Genomic DNA, 12,983 nt, shown 5'->3' on the forward strand with positions numbered 1-12,983 from the left:
ATATTTGTAATCTCTATAGGCATTGTGAATATGGCATTGCTGATACACGTGGAAAATTATTAAATTATACGGATCTCTGCTAGGCAGGAAGTATTTTCATGTGAATACTTCTAAAATATTTCTGATTAAAAGTCAGAGAAATACAATTGATGAAACAAAGTCTGTAAAACCTATTTTTACTCTGATCCCTTTCAAAATCATTGAGTTTCACCTGTACCTTGTATATAGAAAAGAAAATGACCAATACTTACTGCTTCATGTGTTCAAGAGAGTAGATGAGATACAAAGATAAATAAAAATAGTCCCTACCCTCATGAGGCTTATGATCAAGAAGAGGAGCTAAAACCAATACAAAAATAACTTTTTTAAGTATAGCATGTGCATCAGACATAAATAAAGAGATTCGGGGAGGGAGAGATTGTTACCCAGGAGGGGGGCAGTAGAAAATATAGAAAAGGTTCAGACATAAAGTTGAAACCTAACCTATTTTTTTCTCTTCAAAAGTATCATAGTATGTGTGATGGACAGATTCCCAAGTCTAATCTTATTTTCTATCTACCATTCAGTGATTGATACTAGTCTTTTTAAATTATCTACAAAGAAGCTATCTACAAAAAATGAAGTCTCAAAAAAATATACTAAATATACCATTCTGTATGATATCCACATAAACCAAACAAAAGGTTGCTATATTTATGTCTAAAATAAAGAATATTGTTGGTTACCAATTAATTAAGAGGTATGACAAATCCCATAAATCTATTTTAATTCCATAAAGTCAAAGCATTAATCCAAATTCTTTTGAACATATAATTTAAATAGTGAAACCTACTCATTGAAACCACCCTGAAATTTTAAAAAATCAAAATGTATCTCCCAGTTGCTAATATTCTCTTCAATCTCAAACTATCCTGTATTGGCTATCTGTACATACTGGATTGCCTTCCTTAGCACCTCAAAACAGCAAGAAATATGCCAAATGAAGAAGTAAAAGAAAAGAGAGAAGAAGGAAAAGAAAGAAATTATCTGAATCAAAATAGTAACAGCATCAGAGACACTAAAGAAATAAGGAAACAATGTACTACGTAACTACAATAAGTGATAAAGTAGATGTATATAGAGACATTTGTGTCCCAAAGTAGCATAAAACTCTCTCTTAGGCATACTAGGTGAAGGAAAAAAACATGAAAATATTGCACACAAGTAACTGCTTCTTCAAACAGATCAAACATCTATTTGATGATCCATTACAATTATTGCACTCAGTGGTACGTTGAACATGGTAGAGAAACAGCGGATGGCAGGGCATTTACTATTGCCTACCCACTTGTCACATCTATATCAATTTTATAACTCTGAGCTTTTATCCCTATTTTGAAAATTAAAGCAAACATGGGATATGGCATATTTATACTTCAAGGCACAATAAATTGAAATAAAAATATAATAAATGTTCAAGGTATTGTGGCAGACGCTGGCGCTACAAAGACAAAATAAAACAACAAAACAAAAACAGTTACTTGTATTCAAGAAGTTTACATTCTACTTGAAGGAAAGGGGCCATCACAAATTAAAACAAGAGTATTTATGAGAGATATTTTCCAACTCAAAAATTAAAGACGGTAAAAAAAAAAATTAAGGAGAAATAGTGTTCTAGTCCTAATGACTCCCTCTGAAAAATAGGCCATATGAAGTTAGCTAAAATAACCTGAATACTAACACACACCCAGTAAACAAGGGTAACTTGATAGTGCCTGGCACAAAAGCATGCTGCTTGGCATTCGGGACAACTTTGAAGCTCTGAAGGCCACATATTATTTAAACATTCAACAACCAAAATGAAAGTTTGTGAAATCTTTTGCCCCATTAATAGCAAGGTATGCAATTAAAACAAAAGCCAAAATTGCAAAAATCAAGCTTGAAAGCTAATTTTAAGAGTATATCTTATATGATCTCTTTATAAAAACTGTTTGCCATGCTGAAAACATAATCTTAAATTCATTTAGAGTATTCTGTTTATTGTTAAATTGTGTCAAACTTTTGAGCAAAAGAAATCCAAAATGCTGCCTGTATGTAAAATCTATTTTGTTCTTTGTAAGAAAGAACAATGTCTATTCACTCCCTTTAAAACAAGCAATGTTTGCCTTATCGTGGGAGTAAGAGGAAGTAGATCAAAGCACAAACATGAGATGAAGCATCATTCTCTTGCTGGGGGCTATGATACACTAGGGAAAAAAATGGCAGCCACAGAGCAAACATTGGCCATCTCATTGCAAAAGCAATAAAGTTATTTACAGGGTTTCCTATGATCAGCCATGACCGCTAAGTGTTTACCTCCAGCTTTCTCAGGACTGGGATATTCTTGAAAACGTTCATTGGCTGCACAAAAAGAAATATGGTTTATGTTTTTATTCATAGCTATAAAACTGCAATAAGGCACATGATCTTGTATTTTAATCCCCTTCAAAAAAGTCTCCGCTTGTGACAGGTGAGCACCTGAAACCAAGAATCACATCTAGTTTTCATAAATGAACCAATAAAATGGTTCTTAACCTGAGTTCCACGAACTTTGTTTTGTAAATATTTTAATAACTGTATTTTCAATATCACTGATTTCCTATTTTATTTCATGTATTTAAAAACCTTATTCAGGGAAGTTTTCTGTGGGCTTCACCAGGCTACAAAAGGCACAACAGATTAGTTAAACCCCAGTCTAACACTGTTCTAAAGGTAGCATCACAAGCAAGTTTCTGCAAAAGATGAAATGCCAAGGTTCTACAGCTCTCTGCCACGTGTTACCATTTAATTTTAAACTGCTTAAATTTCCACCAGAATACTGACTTAAGAATGAGTATATTTCAATAGAAAATAAGGGTATGAGGCATAACATGTGATGGAACCTGTAAAAGAACAAGCTCTATTCACTAAATTGAAGTTCTAGTAAGCATCCAGATTAGACTAAACTGACATGCAAATCTGGTTACTGACTTTATGAAACCTTCTTTCTTCTTAAAATTGCACTATAGCACTCTATCCATTCCTGCATATACATATTAGGCACAAAATTTTGTAAGAGAAATGTGTGTGAGAAAATTTTGAACACTTCCAGGTAACTATAGACAGGGGTGTGCTGGAACCAGCTCTAAAAACCTATTGTTAAATTTTCATTGAGAATATTTGCTTATGAAGGAAATCAGCAAACACAAATCAGGGTTCACTGATTATCCAGAGGACAGACTTAATAAAGTGATGGAGAAAATGCGAACAATGAAGACTAAACTTTAAAATGTCATGCATATTTTTTTCAGAGATCTCACTGTTAAACATTTACCAGCACTCCGCTAAGTACAGGCATTTTAAAAAGCCAGCACCGGGGATCACTGCATTAAACAATACTCTACCTTCCACAGAAAGTTACTTCCTTCAAGGACCTCCATTCAATTTTCCTCTCAACCTACAGCTCTGTTACAAGGAAAATTAAAAATAAACAGGTCCAATCACACTCTGCTTCTGTCAAATTCTAAATATTAAACACGTGTGACATCCCAATTCCCCTGCTTCATCTTGGCATGGAAGTGATGACTCTGGGCTTTTTGACAGCTAGGTCAGCAGAATATAGTTCTAGAACGACTTTGAGTCCATGAGCCCTATTAATGAGATACAGCCTAATAAATTTCAGACAAACTCTGGCAGAAGGTTGGTACACTGAGGCAGAGAGGGGTTTCAAGCTGTATGAGAAGAAGCACCCTCAACAGATCTTTGAAGGTGTTGGGGGAGGGTCAGGTTTTTCTTTCCAAGTAGGTCTCAAGAGGTTATTTTAAATAATGATTTTTTTAAGTAGAATATTTTAATTCTCCTTTGGTCAGCCCTCTAACCCTACTCTCTCAACAGCTGATGGCATTCTCCTTTAAGTGGTACTTATAGTTCCTCAAACTGTGAGTCTGTCAAATCTGCAATCCACTCTTCCAGGGAAAATCATTAGAAAAGCAATAAAATGTGACCACCACTCCACAAAGACCTTTCTTATATCTACAATCACAAGAAGGCAGCTTAAAAATAAGCATGGGCTTGAGAATTTTTCCATTCTGATCAAATACCCATTCAAATCAAGGTCACTGCACAGAATGCTTACTACCTGACAAATCAATATGTAACTACCACAAAACAAGCAGCCCCACAATTCAGACTTTGGGGGGGGGGGATTACTCTGATGATAACACAAAGGCCAGCTCCCTGCAATGAAATGGAATGCATATTTTGCAATCTTAGTAATAGTACAAGGAATATCATCAGAAAACTATTATTTATCACAAGGCCCTTACAAAGTAAAAACTCATTTTTGTAGGAAATGCTTTCACAAGCAACTTCTCAGTAACTTATAGTCTTATAGAGACATCTGGGATACTATGACTTGGCCACAGTCTTTCAGCTCACAGCTAGTGGGCTGAAGTCAGACTAATCCACAATCTGAATCCAGGCAATTCCTGTCTCCAAGGGCCACCAGCATATAACAACACTGACTCTCATCAAAACACATTAGGAAAACAAACTTAAAAACTGCACAGTCACATTAGAACAGGAAATTCAGAAAAACGAGCCCATGACAACATGACCTGAATCTTAAGCAAGGGTTGCTAGGTTTCTTTCCCTAATATGTGTTTGGCCAGAATAGCACAAAATCCCTAAATTATGAATTCGTGGTATATTTTTAAAATTAACCTTGGCATAATACTAGGGTCAGAGGCATTGATCCAATGTTAGAGTCACATTTTATAAACCCAGATCAAATTTACAAGACAGAGTTAGGTCTAAACTGTAGCTGGAAAGATTTCAGCTAGACCTCAGGAATATTTCCAAATAATTGAGACACTGGAATAAATTGTTAAAAGAAGCTGTTATCCTATCTTGACATGTTTTTAGAAACCACCAGAATGACTGATAGAGTGAGATAGAGAAATGAATAGACTGTCTAAAGTTCTCCTCAGGGGCAGCTAAGTAGTACCATGAATAGAGCACTGGCCCTTGAGTCAGGAGGACCTGAGTTCAAATCCAGTCTTAGACATTTACTAGCTCTGTGACCCTGAGCAAGTCACTTAACTGTTTGCCTCAGTTTCTTATCTGTAAAAGCAGGTGGAGAAAGAAATGACAAACCACTCCAACATCTCTGACAAGTAAACCCCAAATGGGGTCACAGAGAATCAGACATGACTGAAATGTTCAACAACAACAAAGCTCTCTTCAGAACCCTAGTCCACAGTGATCTCCTCCTGTGAAAAGTCTGCTAGTACTTAGTATGTGTCTGTACAATTATATGGCCATTACTCATGTGTTCTGGAATTGTTGCCTCCTGTTATGTCCTTATTCTTATAATAGTTAACTGGCACCTTTTTAATTCTTTAAAATTTACAAAGTGCTTCACATATTTCCTTATTTGGTCCTCAGTACAAGAATGGATTTAGTTAGCCTCATTTTACAACTAGGAAAACTGATTCTCAGAGAGATTTAGCAACTTGTCACCAACCAGACAGCTAGTATTGGAGCCCAAATCTTGAATCCTAGCCTCATCTAACTCAAATCTCAGAGTTTCTTCCAATATGCTACCCTACCTGCCTTGTTATTTAACTTTTTACAAAGTTATATCTAAAAAGTCTCTTCAACTATATCATAAGCTCCTTGATAGCATATGTCTAGACCACAAGTCTTACGTCATAAAAAGTCAGGGGTGGGAAGGACCTTAGAGAAGGAAAGTACAACAATCCTTCCACAACACCTAAAATAGTTCCTTGAACAAAGGAGGGACCCAATGACTATTTGTTGGCTGATCCCACACCTTTATCCATTAAAGAAACTCCATCTCTCTGAAGATAGTCATTCTTTTCCCTCTCTAAGAGTCTTGTATTTCAGTTCTTTCCCGTTTTAGTTATGCTAAAAACCCCATGAGACTTGTTCTTTATGAAAATCACAGAATTTCAGAGTAGAAAGGAATCTTAGTGGTATCCCTCCAAATAAAACAGAAAGAGAAGTAAGCCTTGGCTGCCAGAGCAGATGAGGTATTTGGCAACAGTGATGGACAGGCACCCATCTGCTTTCTGAGTAGTGCTTTATTATGTTTCTGAGGTGATGCTTTCACCTTTTTTGTATTTCTGTTTTTTCTTTTGGTTGGGGGGAGGGGAGGGAAAAGTCAGATGGTATAAAGCGATAGTATAAAGTAAAAATGTAGGTAAATACCTATATAATTGTCCTACTATGCAAGAGAAGGCTTCCTGATCAATGGAGACACCCTAAGATTACAGAATAAATGGACCAATGTATTCAATTCACAGTGGTCAGATGGGCCGGTCTAAAAGCATGGGAAATGATCTTTGGTAGAAGATACTCTTCTTTTAGGACAGTGGTGAAGAAACCCAGTGTGTTCCGTGGCCTGCAGACAAACACAGGGCCAGCTAAACCTAAACCAAGGAATTTGGCCTAACACTTGATACTTTTCTTTTATATGAACTTTTAATTACCTCATCCTGACAGATTACTTCTGATCCAACATGTTCTTTTTTCCCTGGTGAGTAAACTCTTCAAAGTCCATCCTTACAGTCTGATCACTGTGACAAACCAGGGTATGAAGGGAAAGTGAGGGGCGATGACAGACTAGGCCAATCAGTTATAGTGGTAGCGACAAAGGTACAATGACCTTAAACTGGAATTTAGTGCCAAGGAAAGGTTTAGTGAGTGATAAAATGCCCCCAAGTCAATTGCCAAAGTCTCCTGGTTTGGCTTCAAAGAAAAGCTAAAATATCTAGGAAGCTTATTTGGATCAACAAGTTCTATGGCCTGAGGCTGGATTTCTCATAATTCAGTTAATAGCTGCAACTCTACTAAAACCTAATAATCATTCCAAGTTCATGAAACAAATATTTACTACACAGCCAAGCTGTACAGTGGATAGTGCTTTGAACTTAAGAGTCCACAAGATCTAAGTTCAAATCCTGCCTATAACAATTACCAGCTGTGTAACTTAGGCAAGTCACTTAACTCCTTAGTTTGAGTTTCTTTACCTGTAAAGCAGAGTTTGTTCTGAGGATCAAAATGAGATAATATGAGTAAAGCTCTTTGCAAACCTTAAATCCTAGCTAGCTATTATGACTGAGTGCCTCCTATATGAAAGATGCTATATGGAAATACAATGATGAAGAAGGAAAGGACCTTGCCCTCAATGACTTAATAATCTATGGATGAAGCTTTCAATTACATGTGTGTTTTATTATGAGGCAATAAAAGGGATAACAAAAATTCACTCTGCTTTAAGATTTACAATGCGCTTTTCCTCACAACAATCCCATAAAGTAGGTATTATTATCCCCATTTTTTTAACATATGAGAACACTGAGGCTCTGTGTAGTTAGTACCTTACCCAAACCCATAAGGATAGTTTCAAAGCGGGGATTTAAGATTTTGGTCTTGGTTTAAAAGTAAGGGGTTTGAACTCTCCAATTCCAGCTCAAAATCTACAAGCCTATGATCTTTCTTTCTACACCCTCCCCCCCTCCAAAAAAAACACAAAGAAAAAACCAAGTGGGGCTGGTTTTGAGAGGGGGGGATTCCTACCAGTTGATAGTGAGAAAGGAAGTAGCAAAGAATTAATCAGAAAAGGCAGCATTTTGGTAGATGCCATCTTCAAAGGACAGAAATGGGCTCTCCGAACAGAAGAAAGAAACTGTATAATCAAGGATGAGAAGTCAGAAATATTCAGGTTAAGTAGTCCCTTTTGGAATGTTGCCTAGAGAAACAGATAATCAACCTCTCTTCAAAAGGCTTAAGTGCCAACATAATGAAGTCAGACTTTAATTTTAAGACAATGGAAAGCCACTGCAGGTTTAGGGATGAGGGGGACAAAAGAGTAGTCTCATCAGGGCAAATAGGATGGTTTAGAAGAGACAAAAACTCTGGGAAAAGTTACAGCTGAAAATTGGCTAAAACTGAGGTCTTCTGTACTTGTACTGTGCAGTAGCGAATGCATTAAGTTTTCAAATGGTCATTACTCAACAAGTCTGAATTTAGTTGGGGTTAAATGTTAATATACTGCCAGCTTTTTCTAAAGAGCGACCTCCTCCCTTCTTTGGTCACTCATATAAAACAGACTCAGTTCCCAGACTGTAATTACTGTTAACACCCACTTTACACAAAATGTATTTTAAAAAATAACATCAGAAAGGCAAAAAATTACTTAATCCCCTAAAGAAAGAATGGGCTTTAATTATTTATGAATTATCCTTTCCCCCTTAATTCACCCATTAAAAACACACTTTACATAAAAATGGTCCTTGAAGAATGAAAATATTTCAATTATATATTTTGAACTATAATTTGCTTCAGCAGAAAGCTAAAAGGTATTAACAGTTCTTTGAAAACTTTAACTCTTGTTTGAATGATGGGTAAAATGCCTAGTTTCCAAGTCATATTACATTTTGAAAATCGTTTCCACCAAAAGTAGATAATAACAGATTTAATAATACATTAGCATCAGCTACAATAGTTTCCTTTCACTGTATTTCATACCTCTTTAAAAGTACAGGAATAGCAGGGAGGGCATAAGACTGCATGAGCAGAATCGTGTGTGTGTTTATGTGTGTGTCTGTATGTGTGTACACATACACACTGTTAGGTACTGTCACTCTAATGAATGTTTTTACTAATTTTTATCTGTCAATTTGGAGGAGGGGAGAGTTGTACCATTCTAGAAAAGATTGGGATGTAAAAACTAAAGGCATTAATAAAATGAATTTTTAAAGTAATGACAATAGTTGGTGCATTTACTGTTCTATAGTAAATGTTCAACCTTAACAAGACCATCATTTTTCCCTAACACATTGGCCAGCTGCTGACATTCACATCAACAAATATGTATTGGGTATTTTTTATATTTAAGACAATGTGCTGATTCACTAATAGCCAAGAGAGTGGGGACTCCAGATGACTAATGCAGTAAGTGTCTATTTAATAACAAAATTAATAAAATTAGCCCTCAAAATTGAAATTATTGTTAATTTTTACTTATCTGCATTTAATTAGAAGTACCAATTTACTAGAGAAAGTTGAAGTAGAAAACAGATTAAATATTTTTCTATATTAAGAAACAAAACCTTTTTTTAATCCCCTACTTTCAAAAAAGACAAAAAGGTAAAATAACAATATCAAAGAATGTAGGTATAAAATCCTTCACACGAATGTTGAATGTCAAAGAAAACAAAATCCATCTATCTATAAAAATGGAGATAAAAACAGAGATTCAATAGTATAGACATCTAAATATGACATATCTGATTCTGACAGACATAAAAGGTAAAACAATCCTAACAAAATCACTGTTAGCTTTTTCAAGGTATCATGGTTTACATACATATATTTAAATGTGTCCGTACGCACTTATATACTTAAAGTGTCCTGTGTATGTATAAGAGCACTTTAAAGTGGAACCAAAGTTAAATCTTTATTAAACAAAAGAAAGTTTACTTCTGGAGCTGTTGCCATGTAATCATGGATCATATCACCTGGTAACAATGTTCCAGGGGAGACATAAAGGTTTCAGGAAGATTATCCTAGTTGGGAATTTGAGAGACACTCATTAATGAAAACCTAAGAGGATTTGCCCTTTATTTCTCAGCTCACTACTCCAGTGACTTCACTCAGTTCATATTTCAATCCAACCTGAAAAGTAAAAGAAGTGAACATGTCCTTTGTGGTGAACTCAAGAGGATCGGTTTCAGTTGGTGAATGGGTGGGCAAGTGTCCACACAAACTCCCAGAGTTTAAGGATAACACAACAAAATGGTCTATACAGAGCAAACTCTTGGTCAAAATCAGCTAGATCAAGCTTTTTAAGTTCTCATACCAAAACAAACTCACCTTTAGTTTCTTGTTAAGTTTACAGCAATATCTGTATACCATTGCCAAGTTCAGAGGTCCAAAATCTGCATAGAAACTGTTTAAAAAAAAAAAAACATTATTTAGTAAAGCTATAAATTTCATGTAACATTTCTGAATTTAACTTTATATTACTAATGTAAATAAGTAACGAAGTTTCTATTTTCCAGATTAACAGGAGACAGTATGTGAACAAATAAAAATCTTACAGTTAATCCAAAATACCTCAGTTTATCAAATCACTTCAGCTTTCCATCCCACAACAACCACCTTAAATATCACCAAAACCTGTCTACAGAAAGCACAATTGACCAATATGAGGTTTCACCTTTAATTTCTCTGGATGCCCAACAAGCATGAAATACTAATGAGCCAAGAAAGGAGAGACAGACACCTGAAGATACAGGAATGAACAAAATGGTATCACAGTCTACAAAGATAATAAGAAGACCCTCCATAATTTTCTAAGTGACCAAATTACCATTAAGATCTAATGTGGCCAAGCTAAGGCCTGGACTGACAACAGCAACATATCAAAGTTAAATAGAAATGGATCCCTGGCAGCAGCAGATTAACTTAGAAAAACACAAACTAACATTATCTATGTCCTATTACATTTTTAGTATTTTGTTAAACATTTCCCAATTGTACTTTAATCTGCTTCAGACCTTTGCCATGTGGCCCTGGCTTGTGAGTTGAACACCTCTGGACCACAGTTATACATTCCCTTTCATTGAGGATCAAATAAGTTACTACATGAAAAGCACTTAGCACTGTGCCTGAGCACACAGTAGGTGCTTAATAAATGTTTATTGATTAACTGGCTCTTTTTTTTTAAAGCATTGTATGGACTTTGAGGCATTATAAGTACCTGGTATTGCTAGCATTAGAAATAATAAAAGAATTTCAGGGATAAATTCAAGACCTCTATCTAAAAATTCTTATTTTTTAATGTGCTATCTAAAAGTATCTAGTGTTCTGAAGAACTGTTAGTTCTTGAAAGGCAGTCCCTTAAAAGGAGCCCTGACCTTTAAGTTCAAAAAGCTGATTTTCAGTCCAGCTCTAACTTACTAATCAGGCAATGACAAGAAAGTCACCTTAACCTGTCCAACGCCCTGATTTTACAGATGAAAAAACTGAGATCTGTAATAATGAAAGTACTTTTGACAGGTGACACGGGAAGGAAGCAGCAGTCACAAATTAAAGCCAGTCATCCAGCTCTGAGCCTCACACTTCCTCTTGTGGCATTTAAAGCTTGTCACTAGCTGGTATCTTTACCCAGAATTCCTTTGCAGCCTCTCTGTGGTCTCTTGCTATCCCTCCCATTCCACACCCTATTATCTTCTCAGCTTTGTGCCTCTACAGGGGCCCTTTCCCATTCCTAAAGTACTCTCCCTGCTCACCTGCACCTTTTAGAATCTCTAACTTCCTTCAAAATTTTATTCGTTTACTTTTCCTGTCCTCCCCATCTGCTAGTGTCCTCTCAAAGGTTATCTTGTGTCTATCTTGTATGTACCTATTTATGTATGTGGGGGTTTTTTTTTCCTTATCAGAACGTAATTCCTTGAGGTCAGGGGCTACTGTTGCTTTTTTACTTTGTCCTTCTTGGTACAAGGCAGAGGGCCTGGCATATATACTAAGTCATAAATGCTTAGTGATCAATCGATTTTATGAAGAGGGATAATTATACTCACTCTATTTCAAAGGGTTACCAGAAAAGTTTTGCAAATCACAAAGCATTATATATGTTACTTAAATAATACTATTGCTACTTCTGCCTCCTCACTATTCACTGTCTCATCAACCCTTTGCAACTGGTTTCCACCTTCACCATTCAACTGAAACTGCTATCTTTCAGGTCATAAATAACATTCAAATTACCAAATCGAATAGAACTGTCTAGAGAACCTGTGACCTCAAGACCATATGTGGCCTTCTAAGCCCTTTTTTGACAGAATCCAAACTTCACATAACAAATACTTTTATTAAGGGCATTTGTTCTATGAAATTTGGGTTCGGTCAAAGGTCTGCACTTGAGGACCTAGAGGGCCACATGTGTCCTTAAGGCTGCAGATTCCCCAGCCCTGGAACTGACTTTTCTCAGTCATTCTTCTCTCTCTCTCTGCAATATCTGACATTGATGATCAACCTCCGAAACTCTTCCTTCTTGCCTTCCATTCTCTCTCCCAAAATACCTAAGGATTATTTCTTTGACATCTAACCCCAAAGTTCAATCCCCAGAAATTCTGTTCTTCATATTTTTCCCAAGAGATCCCAAATCTATATTATCAACCCTAACCTAGACATGGGTTAGAATTTCTTCTGGGTTAGAATCAAGGATTGCTATTATAAAATAAAAATCTTAGATGTATCCTCAAGGACCATCTATTTTGATGCATACAAATGCTTTCTAAAATGCCAAGACCTCCAGTAAGGGAGAACCTACTCTCATGAGGAAGCTTTTGTTTCACTTTTGGAGACTTTTCACTTTTAAGATGCCCTTATTCACAATTATCTGAAATCACCCTTTCTATAATTTCCACCTATACTTCCTAGTTCTGCCCTCTGAGACCAGGCATAACAAGAAAGCCTAACTGTTCTTTCACATGAGACTTTTAAATACAAATTATAAGCTTTCAACTGCACTAAGACTTTTGGGACACCCTGTACTTTGAAGAATGCTATCCTACCTACTCTTTGCCCAAACCTCTACTCCAGCCTAAACTTGCCCCGTTCCATATTTCCTCTTCTCCAACCACCTCCAGGTCCACTGTCATGTGAAACTCAAGAAGTTCGAAACCAAACTTGGCATCTTGCCCCAAAAAAACTTTCCCCTCCATATATTTTTCTACTTCTCTCAATGATGCCCACCTCACAGGATTATTTTTTGCAGCACTTACAAGTAAGTGAAATTTTCTATTACTTATGAATTGTGATTATTACGACTATCGTTCTAAGCATCTCTGTTCTTCATTCTCTGGTCCCTTCCTCTCCCTACTTCACAATTCCCAACTCCCATCTTCTCTCTCTCTCTCTCTCTCTCTCTCTCTCTCTCTCTCTCTCTCTCT

At 36.2% G+C, this 12,983-nt stretch overlaps 1 protein-coding gene across 2 annotated transcripts in view; it reads right to left on the reverse strand.

The window, feature by feature from the left end:
• The window catches only part of CDC14A (cell division cycle 14A), a 208,905-nt gene that overhangs the window by 159,297 nt on the left and 36,625 nt on the right, over positions 1-12,983 (reverse strand). For both annotated transcript variants that reach the window (XM_069090525.1, XM_069090526.1), the window contains exon 3: positions 9,898-9,973. In XM_069090525.1, the coding sequence (XP_068946626.1) occupies positions 9,898-9,973 (76 nt within the window). The remainder of the gene's footprint in view (positions 1-9,897; positions 9,974-12,983) is intronic.

Source organism: Petaurus breviceps, unplaced genomic scaffold (assembly GCF_028583685.1).
Source record: "Petaurus breviceps papuanus isolate PSGF00001 unplaced genomic scaffold, PetGlider_PUasm1.0 186, whole genome shotgun sequence".
In the NCBI taxonomy this organism is placed as follows: Eukaryota; Metazoa; Chordata; class Mammalia; order Diprotodontia; family Petauridae; genus Petaurus; species Petaurus breviceps.